Source organism: Labrus bergylta, chromosome 18 (assembly GCF_963930695.1).
Source record: "Labrus bergylta chromosome 18, fLabBer1.1, whole genome shotgun sequence".
Taxonomy (NCBI): domain Eukaryota; kingdom Metazoa; phylum Chordata; class Actinopteri; order Labriformes; family Labridae; genus Labrus; species Labrus bergylta.
In genome coordinates this window covers 6,670,079-6,684,669 of record NC_089212.1, presented here as the reverse complement: position 1 = coordinate 6,684,669, position 14,591 = coordinate 6,670,079, and the positions used below count along the sequence as shown (strand labels likewise).

Below are 14,591 nucleotides of genomic sequence, written 5' to 3'. Positions count from 1 at the left end.
GGGCGGACATAAAGCATGCATTGTGATGTGTTGTTATTAAAAGGTCTAGCTCTAAAGGAAACATAATGTCTGTCTACTAATTCGTATAATTTACATCTTGTTTTATCTTGCATCATCGAACGTCATGAGAGTGCCGTGAATACCTCAGTCTGTCTGTACCGTGCGTGAGTGTGATATGAAGCCAGGTGACATTCCAGCACACACCATAGACTGCACACACACGCACACGCACGCGCGCACACACAAACACACACACACACACACACACACACACACACACACACTGTTTGTTCTTTTGTCTGCAGAGTCAAACGGCAGGTCGATGTCAGGAGAAACTCATTATGAGTGAAGCTGTCACATTAACAGTTTGTTTTTCCTGACACGCTCACCTGTGCAGGTCGAGGCTCCTTTCAGGGTTAATGAGCTGGAAATGTAGCAACAAAAACACCAGCGCCACCTGCAGCTGCTTCAGCACGAGTTCAACTATCAAACATCAGTGTGAGGATTAAAATCTGTTCTGCCTCTGCAAGACAAGGCTGGACGTTTAGTGTCCTGCAGCTCCCCCTGCTGGACACAATCTGCATTACAGCCATTGATAAAAAAAAACACATGCATCAACCTGACCTACTGTACAGTCAGAAGTCATATTGCATGAAATATGTTTAAAATGTATAATAATAATAAATATATAATGATGTTGGTCTTTAAAATGTAGAACCTCTTTTATTTCTGTATTATTTTAGTGATAGGACAGTGGATAGAGTCAGAAACCCGGGCTGCCCTCCTTGAGAAACCAACTCCTCTGCACATGGGGCGCTGGCCCCAACCACTCGGCCACTGGCGCCCCAACCTTAGTTTCTAACCTTTAACCTAAAATGCATGCAGCATACCTACAATGCAAAAAGGCAAAAACAGTAGGCTAATGCTCAGTATTAGTGTTATTAATTGTCGATTTTGAATGTTTTAATGTAGCCTACTTGTCAGTTGTTGGAAATAAAATCTAAACACTGAAATTAACAAAATGTAAAACTCAACAACAACATGTCATGACATTATACTGTATGTGTGTGTAGCATATTCAACAACAGTTGCACAACATATTTTATTAGAAAGTTTATATTAGAAACAAAATGTGCAAACAAAGAGTTAGCTTCTTCTCAGTGATGAAGAGATGTAGACATGAACATTTTAGGTGAAAAAAGAAGAATCTGCAAATGCAATTTAAAAATACAAATGCAACTTCTTTATTGTCGACAAAATAGTTGGGATGACATTTACAAGTGCAGGCAGACCAATGAGATGACAGTAAGTCCTCCCGATTGGCACCTGGATCCTCTTTCCTGCAGCTCAGGTGGTGCAGAACGTGAAGCTACTGAAGAGGCCGCACAGTGTCAGAGGTTTGTTGACGTGAGAGGCTGAGCATAAACACAACGACGAGGTGCGGTTTGCAAAAGGAGACAGACCAATGAACTCTCTGTAATGGACTACAGCCCCGTTTCCACAAAGCGGTCCGGTTCAGCTCTGTTCGGTACGGTACACATTTATTGGCGTTTCCACTGTCAAAAGTTGGGAATGGTACGACAGTTACTGATCCATACCTTTCTACTTTTTTTTGGTTCCTTTCTATTGGGGTGCAAAGCGTAATGCAAGGTGGAGCTAGACACATTGCAGTCCATAGATTGATCAAAATTGTCTTCACTTCCCGTGCAACAGCGGTAATAAAGGACAAACACAAAATGCATCATGACCTTTCTAGGAATCATTGATTTTAGTTCTTATTATTCTTCTTCTTTGTTGGATTTATTAGTTGTCTACACTTTGTCGCGCCGCTGTTATTTAGTGATGTGTGAGGGTATACGGTTGGCTGTGGAAGCGCGATCAAGATGAGTGTTTACCGTACCAAACCGTAAACTGAAACAAACCGTACTGAAACAAACCGGACCACTTGGAGGAAATGGGGCTAATAATGATGCAGCCATTACAGCAAGACCCAATGGAGACAGAATGTAAAGCACAACATAACCCCAAAGTCAGCTCAAAGCCGCTTTAACAAAAACACTGCACTCCTCAAAATTGTCCAGGAGGGCTGCATGTGTGAATGCAAACGTTGGAATCCATTCAACCTGGCTTACTTTAGTTGGACTTTCTCCTCCCTGCTACCTGATCAAAAAAAAAAAATCTGTGTGAAGTCAGGATGAGTCAATGTGTGATTTTGAAGGGAAGGCTGAGGTGAGCTCCACTCCATCCTGAACACTGCCTTCTTCAGACATTCAAATAATCGACGAGTCCGAACAGAAGATGACACGTTAAAGTACACTGAAGCATGAGAGGTAAAGAATGTTGTATGTTCTCCAGGTCAACATGCTGCTTTTACATTTGAAAAAATACTGACATTGAGACCTTTGTAGCACATTTATCAGGCTTTTTCTAAAAGTGTTGCATCTCCTCTCCTACTCATAAAACATGGAGGGGATTGCAGCCGTCCTTCAGATTCATTTTGTCCACCTGATCCTCAAAAAGACATTAAAAGAATTATTCTAACCTTCATTATCTCTTGTTTAACTTCTTATAAAAGTTCCCACACAGTGTAAACAATTCTGCAAAAACACAACTACTCGGATGAGGAGAATATAAACATAATAAACAGTTTTCTGACATAAATATTTTTTTTCCAAAGAAACGTCACAAACAGGTGTCCCTATAGATCCACAACACACAGACAGGGTGAAACGCCTCATCTGATGGTTAAGAGCAGTCACAGGCTCGTGTCGGCTGTTTTCATCTTGGGCGTGCAGACAGAGTTGGGTACCGTCGCCGTGTCCGGCTGGGCGTCCCTGCAGAAGAACACTGCCGGGTTTTTACACGCCCACATGGCCACCTCTCCTCCTTTTCCCGGACTTGAACTCGACAGCCGGCTGTTGTTGTTCACCCCGACGCGGCTCACGTAGCGGTCCCTGATTCTCTCGGCTTGGTTGTGCCGGATCTCGCGGTTCTGGGTTTGGCTGGAGAGGTAGGCGGCGATGTTTCTGGTGCGATACCCCTCCTCTCTGCTGCGCCCCAGCAGCATGGATATGTTGGGGTTCCTCAGGGCGTAGATCAGAGGGTTGATCGCTCCGTTAGCCCAGGCGAGCCAGATAGCCACCGTGTCCATCGCAGGGTTAAACGTGAAGTTCCCCATCGCCGTTATCAAGCCCATCAAACAATACGGCCCCCAACAAAAAATAATGAAAACGATCATGATCAGGACGGTGGTGGCTGTCCGCATCTCGCTATAGAAGCGCAGCAAGTATGCGTATGTGGTCACGGGTCTGACTCGGATCTCCGTTAGCCGAACTGTCTTACAGATGTTGTAATGACAGAAACACATGAGGGAGAAGGGCAGCAGGTAGCACACGACGATAAGGCAGATGCTGTACGCCGTCCCCATGCGGGACGTCCCTGAGTGGAACACGTACATGCAGTGGTAGAAACCTTGTTTGTGGATCTCCGTCGGCGTTCGAACCAAAAGATACCAAGGCATCGAGAAAACCACTGCGGTCAACCACACGGCTACCAACAGCTGCGTCGCTTTCTGCCGTCCTATTTTGGCCTGCGGCTGCCTGACGATGGCGTAGTACCTGTCGAAGGAGATCAGGGTCATCGTCAGCGTGGAGATGATGCCGAAGCAGGTGTTGAAGAAGCCGTTCGCCACGCAGAAACCGTCGCCGAACATCCAGCTGCCGTCCTTGCTGAAGAGCATGACGAAGGAGAACGGCAGGCACAGGACGGCCGTGAGGAAGTCGGACAGCGACAGCGACATGATGAAAGCGTTGGTCACGGTTCGGAGCTGTCGGTGTTTGATGATGACGATGACGACGGCCGAGTTCCCCAGGCTGGAGAGGAGGAAGATGGAGAGGAGGACGAGGGCCTGAGCTGCCACCGTGATGCCCCGCAGGACCGAGTTACTCTCGGAGGCGCTCAGCACTGAAGGAGTGGACGCCTGGTGGAGTCGGCTGAGCTCGTTCTCGATCTGATCCCTGAAGGTGGAAAGGTTTCCTGTGGTTCCCACTGTGGACTCGGAGCCGGTGGTCACCAGACCGGTCATTATGGAAACAACCCTAGAGAACCAAATGAAAGAAAAGAGGGACATCAAATCTATGATCAGTCTGACAGATTCAGCAAATGAGCAGAGAAGAACACTTTCATTAGTTAAGTGCATACAGTCTATGATCGTGCTCCAGTCACAGGATAGAAACATCACGGACCCCTCTTGCTCCCTTGTAGTGAATTTTCCTGCTGTGTCCTCACATCACCTTTACCTGATTTCCTGTGTAAAATATACTCGGGGGGGTTGGCAGGAAAAACAGTGAAAGTTTGGTTGTTTGCGTTCACACATGCAGCTCACCCTGAAATTTTCTGAAAGTTTTGTGTGAAAGTGTGAAATCAATGTTATTTACATCAATCAAAATAACATCAATGTTATTTTTCTTGCTGTGTAACCTGTGCGGGGTTTCACATTGTTTGCCTGAGACAAAGGAAACCACAAACAGGAAAGACGAGAGACGAGGACGGAGTTTAGAGCGACTCACCTGGGTACAACAGGTGAGGCGGTGCTCAGCTGGTGGGTGAAGCTCGGAGCTGAGGTGTCAGCCGTGTAGTTGGCGCCCCCGCTGCCCCACAGGGCCGTGCTAACAGACGGATCCATCGATGAGTGTGCACAGAAACAACACAAGACACCTGCCTCACACGCATCCATTCAGATCAGTGTGTGCTGCTTCAACTCCTCAACGTCCATTTGTATTTTTCTGCTTCATTACCCTCAACAGAGGAAGAGAGAAACGTCCACGGAGGCTGAATCTGGCTGCTGTGACATCACCACAGCCCGCCAATCTTTTTAATAACGGTCGAATCAAACAGAAATATTTATGATAGAAAAAAAAGACGTGAACATGAGCTGAACACTGCTACTGTCTTCGCATTCTCCGCACAACAAACATCCCTTGTGACCTTTTCTATTGACGTCCAGCTCGGAGGATTAAGAGGTCACCGACTGAAGCCCGAGGAGCCGTTCATCAAATATGCACGACAGCAGATATAAATAATAATCTGTGTCACATAAACCCAAGCTCACAACTTTACAATATTCTTTACATGTGGACCTAACAGTCGACTTTTCACAACTTCTAGTGAAATCTGTTTTTAAAGCACAACATACCAGAGAAACATTTTGAATCTGTTCAGAGAAGAGGAACAACGTTTCATGATTTTTAAACCTCCAACTTGTGATTTACCAAATTATACTTTCTGCCTGGAGTTATTCCTTTTGCAAATGATTTTCGATTACATGGATCGTGTCTTTCACAGTCTTCTAAGTTTTTAAATAATGGTGCACTTCTGTAAATATTAAATTTGTGGAGTGAAAATTGAACACAGCCTCTACACTTCTTACCCAAATCTAACCTTAGATATCGGAATCAAAGCGGAGATACAAAGAGCATTTATTTATAATCAAACTGATGAGATATACGTTTGTGACACATACGTTCAAGTGCAGTTTACTGAGGCTTATTTGTTTACTTCAATATTTGGAACCTCTTCTATGTTTTTGCAGGTTTAGGTTAAATATTCTCGATGGAAACATATAAACATATTTTTATGCCGCCTACTTTAAAGAATTTCACATTTTTGAGTCATACCTATTTTAAAACAACATTCATGTCACACTTTTGGCCATAATGTGAAATCTAAAAAGTAGAGATGCATGTGTTAAGTTTGAGAAAAACTAAAGCAGCTGTGATTTGAAGACTGTACACTAGTCAACCTTATCTAACTTTGAATATACAACCTACAGCAACAACACATCACGGTGATCAGATATTACATCTGGGTCACATTCATTCAGCTTTCATCAATAATTGAACCACTTGTCTGCTTTTTTTTTTTAAACGTTAAGGTCAAATCCTCTGGATGGGATCATATTTTTAAAGCTACAAATTCAATAATTCCACAGTTTGATTAAATATTTGTGCTAAATTGCGCGTTTCAGCTCAAGACTTTCACTTTTAAATCATTTAAATGACACATCATGATACTATAAGTAGAGATGGACATCTTTAGGCCTATTACTGTGTAAAGTTTGAGCAATAGTGATTTGAAAATGATGCACTGTTAGTCTAATCTAGCCTTGAATTAATCCGGAGATCAAACACAACATCTGCACGTTTTAAACAATCACAACATAACTGAATACTTGTTGAACACATGCAGAAGTGCATCACACTTCTCCTGCTGTTAGCATTTAAATAACTCCATGCAGAGTTATTGGTTTAAAGGTGTGAGGTCATCCTTTGTGTTCACGCAGGTTTGCTGAATTTGCATAAACGCAAACGTTAAATAATATTCGTGCATGCTTCTTTCACTTCATCTTTTCCTGCGTTTACCTTCAAAACTTGGGCCATTGTGTTAAAACTGTGTCGACATGAAAACAACATGCACCTCTCTCTCTCTCTCTCTCTCGGTCATATCAATCCAAACGTTTGTTTTCCTGATGTTTCTATAAGCACAACATGTCAGCGTTTTCCTCTCAAGGTTTTTTTGGAAGCTGCACACACACACGGACACACAAACGAAACGCCACCGTAACATCTATCATCACTTCAGGTCGTAAGACTCATAAATGTGGACGTGCATTTTTCTTCCAGATTGTTGGGCCTTTTTTTTTTTTTTTTTTTTTTGGAAATCCTTCGTACGAGCAGCAGGAGAAAAACAGTCCGATGTTTTTCTTTTTCCAGGACGCAGCTGGAGAAGAAAATCAAAGCTTCTCGGTCAGACAGACGGACGGCGACTCCTCCTCTGTTGATGTGTCTCTTTAAGGAACAAAATAAAACTTATCTTCTTTTATATCTCCGTTAATGACAGCTCTGAAACCTGCTGCATTAAACCCAGGTGTGAACAAGACCCTGCACCAGCTCCTTTTCTTCCTCTCTCTCTCTCTCTCTCTCTCTCTCTCTCTCGGGGTCTCTCTACCTGCCAACAATCTCCCCCCTCCGAAACCACGCCCTCCGCACGAACGTGCTCATAGCTTCGTGTGACGTTTCATACAGTTGCCATGGTAACTGGTGATAGATTTTTTTTTTTGCATCAATAATGTAATGCCCCTGTGAGATAAATGACGAAAGACTGAGGTGTTTCCAAAGTAGAGCCCGTGCACTGTTCGAGGCTCATGTATCAAAACGTAGCCTGTGTGTGTGTGTGTGTGTGTGTGTGTGTGTGTGTGTGTGTGTGTGTGTGTGTGTGTGTGTGTGTGTGTGTGTGTGTGCGTGTGTGTGTGTGTTTCTGACCACTGCTGGTAGTGCTGGACACAGCTGGTGTGAAGCTCTCTAATGTGAGAACATGTGAACATGTCCTAAACATAGTCTGAAAATGCAGATTATGAATTAAACTACAACCAGAAGTATTGATGGTATAGACCTGTAAATGCTAATTATTCCTTTTCTTTAATTTAAGGTGAAAGTTAACATTAGGCTACACAAGATGATGCCAATTTGGCAAATTTTCTCCCCAAACAGACGTAGGCTATTTAGCCTACTGTGTTCACAGCAGCTGTTATCCTCTATATGTTCAAATCCAAAGTGGGACCCTTAAACCTTAGACCTACAGTTATCTCATAGTGTCAAAATGATATAATCATCAGAATTTGACTAATAAATACTCTTTTCAGCTGCAGATTGATTTGCAACTGAAGTAATGACAGCAACACAAAGAGTATACCTGTAAAAAGAAACATATCTAATAGCCATTAGTTACTATAAGAGACATTAAAGACCACAACATTTAAGAAGAACAAATTCATGAAGCAAGATTGAAGATGTTTAATTCTCCCTCTGAATGTGGGTGCAAACGTGAAAAGTATTTAGCAAGGTAGCTCCAATTTAAAGGTTAGCATATAATATGTAAGTAATTAAGGGATAAAATGTATTAAAATGGAATAAAAATAATTTCATAGTAAGAGAGGAAGAAATAAAAATAACACAATATAAATCTAAAGAAAAAATGTTCATATAAAAACAATGTATAAATAAATCCAGAAGTATGCAGAGGCAGAGATAGGGTCTCTAAATTCACGTGAGTATTGAACATAAGGTTGGCTTGATGTTGTGAGTTTTATTTGTTTAAACGTCTGATGGTCTTGTGGATAAGCTGTTCCTGTGTCTACTGTTACCTTTATATTTATGTTAGTTTCAGCTTATTGCAAACCTATATTATTTACGACTGCACGTGTTGTTTTATATTTTTAAATATGTTTACATTAAATAGATTGTAGACTGAATACAGTTGTTTAATTATTACTGGTAGGCCTTTGTTACCCTTTGTGGTCTTTATTATCGGTAGTCACTTATGTGCATGTACATGTAGACAAATATAAAGCCAAATGTAGTCAAATCTATTTTATTTTTTACAAATATCCGGCCAATAAATCAGATTCTACGATTCTTCTTCTTGCCAGGTGGCGGCGATAATGAGCAACGATTAAGTGTGACAACCGCTTTAGTAGACATTGTAGGAGAGTGTTCCTGTGTATTTTGCTGTTGTATGTTCATCCTCTATAAGAGTTTTTATGAACATTTCGGTATGTTTTAAATTTGTCAATAAAGACAGATTAAAAAACAAAACAAAAAAGTAATAATTTAGGAGGAGAAGAAGAGCACAAACTTCCGGTCTGTGTTACAGTATTTTTCGTCCGTATCCTGTTTCGGTCCGAAATGAAAATATAGCAGTGAAGGGAGTGGGATTGATTTCGATCAACATTTGATGCACAATGGGTAAGCAGACCCCTTATATTTATTTAACATCTGATGATATACATCTCGTTAATATGGTTGAATTACCGAAACACATTTTTATTTGTTTACTTGGTACCTAAGAATTAGCTGACGTGATGTTAGCTAACAGTGACGTCTCCTTAGTTCAAATAGATTTAAATAGAAAACATTACATGTACGTTTTTCAGTGAGTAGGTACTTTTTTGTCTTTCTTTCACTACAACTATCGAAACGTTACGCTTCTGTCGGTGTATCGGTGTACCCGGTGACCGTGTTACCTGAAGACTTTCTGTCGAAAGCAGCTGTGTGGTTGTCGTGGCTTCATCACTTGCAGACCTTGATGATAATAATCTGAAATAATAATGAAAAACTAAACAAATGGGCATTTGCGAGGACTGTTAAGTTTACGACAATCACGGACCCAAACGACCAGGAAGTCGCTAAATAACACGGTCTCTCTTTATGTCGTAACACCAGAAAGCCTTCAATTGCGATCCAGTGCAAAATGAAATAGAGCACATCTTCTTACTGACCGAGCAATAAACCTTGTGATGACTTTAATGTTTTTTTCTGTCAACACATGGATCCTGACAGGTCAACATTACTGCAACCATTTAAGTTCTTCTAAAACAAGAGTGTTTAAAAAGATGGAGGACAAGTGCTTAAAATTAAATCCCATAACATTATATATTAGTTCTCCCCACCCCCTAAAAAATAGAAAAATCAGAATGCAAACTACTGCATCAGAGCGTGTGAGAAACTAAAGCACATTGGTTGCTTGGACAACGTTGGTTTGTTTAGTTTTGTATCAGTATAAGTACTGTAAAGAAAGTGGACTGTTGTTCCAGTGCTCGTTGCATCATAAGGTGTTTGTGTGTTACTGCAGCTGTGGCCATGAGTTCACGGTGTCCAGGCCTGTACTGTGGGAGGATCATGGTCAACGGATCAGTGGAGGGAGACTGTGGAGTAAGTACTGAACTGTAGGATCTCAACATGTGATGAACAGATGAAATTGCATTACAGACATTATTCATCCTTTGCAACAACAACAACAAAAAAGGCATCTGGATGAATGTTGAAAAATGCAAAATAGAAAGCCAAGATGAATTAACATCTGTAATTGTAATCAGTGCTATCACAGTAAAATGCATTTACATTGTATGAATTTAATTTTAGTTTAGATTATCTGTAGTTTACCTTTATTGTTGTTATCTTTATGATTTGTGTGTAATGTTGCAATGTCTATTAGTCTGTCCTTACTGTGCTGTTCTTTCTTTTTTTAACTATTGTACAGTGTCTTTGAGTTTTTGAAACCGCTTATAAATAAAATGTATTATTATTATTATTATTATTAGGATGATGTATTTTCTCATCCTGGTCATTTGTTTCTGTCCTGTCAGGTTTGTCCTCGAGGAGAGCGTGCAAGCGGGCTGAAGGTGTGTGAACGCTGCATGGAGGCCCCTGAGCTCTACGACTGGCTCTACCTGGGCTTCATGGCCATGCTGCCTCTCGTGCTGCACTGGTTCTTCATCGAGTGGTACTCCGGGAAGAAGAGGTGTGCAAACACACTCACCGGTCAATTCCAAATTAATTGCAAAGGCTGCTTTTTTTTTTCATGGCAACGATTATGTTGGCTCTCATTTTTCATTTTACATATGTTGCTCTGTGGTCTTTTGTTCTTTCACAGCCTTTAATATTCAGCATTCTGTTTGTTGTTGTGGCGTCTAGCTCTAGCGCTCTGCTGCAGCACATCATAGCCATGTTGGAGTGCAGCGTGTCGGCGGTGGTCACCCTGCTGGTCATGGAGCCGGTGGGAATGCTCAGTATTCGTTCCTGTCGAGTCCATATGCTGTCAGACTGGTACACGATGCTGTACAACCCCAGTCCCGACTACGTCAACACGTTACACTGCACACAGGAGGCCGTCTACCCACTGTGAGTGCAGAGAGAGGTCTACATTTAAAGATGAATAATGAAAGTGATCATTGTGAAAAATGGAGCCCTGCCAGTGCAGTTAATCATCTTGTCTCTCTCTTCTTCAGCTACACCATCGTCTTGATCTACTACGCGTTCTGCTTGGTGCTGATGATGCTGCTGCGGCCTCTGCTGGTGAAGAAGATCGCGTGCGGTTTGGGAAAATCGGATCGCTTCAAGAGCATCTACGCTGCTCTGTACTTCTTCCCCATCCTCACAGTGCTGCAGGCGGTGGGAGGAGGTCTGCTCTGTGAGTATCAAAGAGAACCAGTCGAGTATATATCACGTTGTTACAGTTTGAAAAGACGGTCTGTTGATTGAAAATGGATCTTTCAATTAAGAAATCAATCAGTGAACATGTGAATCTCTTAGTTTCATGTGATCTCCTTAGACCTGAATAATCGATCTCAACCCACATGTCATTTCTAAAAGATGTACATTTATAAGCCTTAAATTCCAGAGAGACAGGAAGGACTTGCAGCGCTTTAATTCTCAACACACAAACGCTTCATTCAAGAGCTGCTGAGCGCCCAGCTAGCGCTTTACTGTGCAGAAAAAAATGCTACATGTTAACCCACCTTCTGTCTTCTCTTGGCAGGTGTATAGTAACGCTCTATTTCTGAAAAATGAATATTCACACAGTCAGAATAAAAGAAAGTTAGTTCACAGTTAGATTCATTCACAAGGTGCAGTACGTGCTTTTAAAAGTCAAAGAGAACTGCCATTCAGAGCTCTGATAAAGAAGGTAAACTGTGCAGGTCGACCTGTGCAGCAGCTGTCACTGACATTGTGTGTGTGTGTGTTTCAGATTACGCGTTTCCATACATCATTCTGGTCCTGTCTCTGGTCACTCTGGCTGTGTACATGTCGGCCTCTGAGATTCAGGTGAGCACCCTCGCTGCACTCTTCACTGTTTGTGTCAGATTAAGTCTTTTAATCATAACGACTCCCGATTCCCTGACTTTCCTTTTTTTTATGAGATTGTTTCTGCATTACTGGCATCACAAAATGTGTTTCAGAATAATTTCAGAACGACTGAGCATCTCTTTTGTGTTCATGTGAAGCTAACCTGTTCACGTCTCTGTGCTCGTCTTCAAACCCCCACAGTCCTTTAAACACCTGGTCGCTAAGAAGAAGCGTCTGGTCGTCCTGTTCAGCCACTGGCTGCTCCACGCGTACGGCATCATCTCCATCTCTCGACTGGACAAGCTGGAGCAGGACCTGCCGCTGTTGGCTCTGGTGCCCGGCCCCGCCCTCTTCTACATCGCCACGGCAAAGTTCACAGAGCCGAGCCGGATCCTGTCCGAGGGCGGCAACGGACACTGAGCTCCTCTGATCTGACCGGGAATGTTAAGTAAAACTCGACAAGTAACCGAGCCGTCAGTGGACCTCCTGCTGTGTTACTGAGGGGGGCAGTTTCATGGTTAATGAGATCAAAACGTCTCGTTAAGTTTGAGAGAATTTTTTGCCCATTTTCAGCCATTTTTCTTTCAACCTGAACGAGCCATGAAGTCTGAAAACATGTGTCTTTATCTCTCAACACTAGTTGTTGTTGGAGAGGATCTGCACACTGCTGCAGCTCAGTTCACATCTCATGTGACTTAATCTCACTTTAACACTTAAAAAAACAAGTCGCACACCGCTTACATAACTGTTTACAACATTTCATGCTACCATGCGAGTAACTCCTGCTTCTATTAAATTTTACATCGATCATTGCATCCATCAATTAGTTTTATCTGTGCTCCTATTGTCCATAAAAATAATGACAAACACCAACAACAGGTAACCCATAGAGTCAAAACTAATGTTTATAAAGGACTTATGAAGGGGACCAACAGTCTCAAATCCTAAACATTAATCAAATGCAATCAGTGAAACATCTTCTACAAATCCTAAATGTTCTTTCTCATGTTCCCCTGTCTGCCTTTTATATTTATTGACATCATTAGACAGAGTATGGAGGGTTTTTCTTTTCTACTTTGAGCATGTACGTGTTCTTGTAAATATGTAAATATACTGAAGTAAAAGTGAAGTTCTGCTGGATGATTATGAAGAAGAGACTCACAAAGTGAAACACACGGCTGCCACATCTCATCCTCCTTTGGGGAATGGAACTTATAAACCTTCCTTATTTTTTATTACGCTCACACAAACACACACCTGAGAGACTTATCGACTTGAATAAGGCGATAAGTCTTATTCAAGTCTTACAGTTGCAGCTCTTTATGCAGCTGTGGGTTTAGGAGCGGCAGGTTTCAGTCTGCTAACAGACTGATGGAGCTGGACTTGAACTGGCCACCCTCCGGTTCCCAGAACAAGTCCGCACAGACACAACTGCTGCTGACTGAGTTTCTCTAACAATCAAGAGTAAAAGAAACATTATACGCTTAAAGACTTGCAGTTCAGTTTCTTAAATTTAAAGCTTGCGTGCAGCATCCAAGTTTTTAATATTTAATAAACTTTTTTAAACTTTTGCTTTGAGCAAAAATGATGGAAGAAGAAGATATACTTTATAGTCCTACCAGAAATGTAAACTTCAATATGATACCAGTAAAACATTAAGAGATATCAATACCTGTTTTGTTGCCATGGCAACATAAATAGCAAAGTCTTAGGCACCAAATATTTAGTTAATTTTGTGATATCAATGATCATAGATTGCAGAAACTTTGCCAATATATTTGTGCTTTTAAGACTGTGTGCAGGACTATTCTTGCACGTTTTGATGGATTCTTTCTTCACCTACACGACGACTTTGTAAAATAGATGTCGTTTTTTGAAGCCCCTGTCCTTTATGATACTATTGATCATTAAACATTCAAATACTGGATCCTTTTCAAAGATATTGACAAGTATCAAATCTTTGAGACCTTAGGAGACACACTCTTGGTTTAAATACCTTCACATGTAAATCTTGTCCGTGCTGTTCAGACTAAAACAACGTGCTGAAGTTCCCTGAAGCACCAGATGTGATGCTGTTTGGTCCTGGACTGAGCCGCTTGCCTTCAGACGTTTTTTTGAGCTGAGGCTATTTTTTTTTTTAGCTGAGGCTGATTATTTCCCAAAAATGTACATGACTGTAAATGATATGTATACTTGTAAATATGATTGTTATTGTGTTCTGGGAGATTCAACGTAATGTTTCACAACAGTGAGCCGTATTTAGACTTCAGAGAACGTGTCTGGATAATGTCAGTGTGACTGGACTCTACATGTTCTTTGTATTTATTGTTCGATCTTCTGTATGTCCTGTCTGCATGAGCTCCAACGACAAGTATTTATGAGTCACCTCCATAAATCTCTTAAACATGCACCTACTGAGTCTCTTCCATCAGCCTGAGAAATGATTCCCCATCAACTATCAAGTCGTCTTTATTTGCATTATAGTATCACTAGGTCTGTGTTTCTTTAAGTCTAAAACGTCTGCTTTAATCCTCTAAAGCCGAGCCAGGGGTTGCAAAGTAGCCATCTGTTTTCATGGCATCAACTTTTACATGAAGTGAGTGATCTATGCACGGGTAACGGGAAACATGAACAGCTCACACGAAAGAGGCTGCACAAGCAGGCGTGTCCATGGGTGCGTTCGAATTGTCCCTCCTATCTCCTTTCACTATCCACTTCACCTTAACCCCGGAAGCATTTAAGTGGCAGCCATGATAAGAGCCGTTCGAATTCTCTAAAAGTTAAGGAAAGGTGGGTCAATGCTTCCTTTATAACCTCCTTTAGCATAGGATACACTGGACCATCCTTTACGAAAGGAGATGAGATATGCCGCCCCACAATTCCTTGCGGCTGCAACATTCAAAGCGAGTT

General features: G+C 41.8%; 2 protein-coding genes across 2 annotated transcripts; one reads left to right on the top strand and one right to left on the bottom strand.

The window, feature by feature from the left end:
• Window positions 1-1,220: 1,220 nt before the first annotated feature.
• On the bottom strand, window positions 1,221-7,006 carry LOC109989470 (G-protein coupled receptor 135). Its single transcript, XM_020641245.3, has 2 exons — window positions 4,569-7,006; window positions 1,221-4,097 (listed from the first exon to the last, which is right to left on the bottom strand). The coding sequence occupies exons 1-2, from the start codon at window positions 4,733-4,735 to the stop codon at window positions 2,756-2,758; spliced, it is 1,509 nt and encodes a 502-aa protein (XP_020496901.1). The 5' UTR covers window positions 4,736-7,006; the 3' UTR covers window positions 1,221-2,755.
• A 1,657-nt stretch (window positions 7,007-8,663) lies between these two features.
• Window positions 8,664-14,089, top strand: jkamp (jnk1/mapk8 associated membrane protein). Its single transcript, XM_020641287.3, has 7 exons — window positions 8,664-8,801; window positions 9,688-9,767; window positions 10,202-10,356; window positions 10,530-10,736; window positions 10,844-11,025; window positions 11,584-11,660; window positions 11,883-14,089. Exons 1-7 carry the CDS (start codon window positions 8,798-8,800, stop codon window positions 12,099-12,101), a joined length of 924 nt encoding a protein of 307 aa, XP_020496943.1. The 5' UTR covers window positions 8,664-8,797; the 3' UTR covers window positions 12,102-14,089.
• The last annotated feature ends 502 nt before the right edge of the window (window positions 14,090-14,591 follow it).

What these genes read in the sequence shown, in the direction of transcription:
- LOC109989470 (XM_020641245.3), bottom strand. Translation starts at nt 4,735, where the DNA reads ATGGATGCGTGTGAGGCAGGTGTCTTGTGTTGTTTCTGTGCACACTCA. An exon ending in GCCTCACCTGTTGTACCCAG is followed by an intron (nt 4,098 to 4,568) that starts GTGAGTCGCTCT and finishes TTGGTTCTCTAG; the next exon opens with GGTTGTTTCCATAATGACCG.
- jkamp (XM_020641287.3), top strand. An exon ending in TGGTACTCCGGGAAGAAGAG is followed by an intron (nt 10,357 to 10,529) that starts GTGTGCAAACAC and finishes TGTGGCGTCTAG; the next exon opens with CTCTAGCGCTCTGCTGCAGC. An exon ending in TGTCGGCCTCTGAGATTCAG is followed by an intron (nt 11,661 to 11,882) that starts GTGAGCACCCTC and finishes AAACCCCCACAG; the next exon opens with TCCTTTAAACACCTGGTCGC.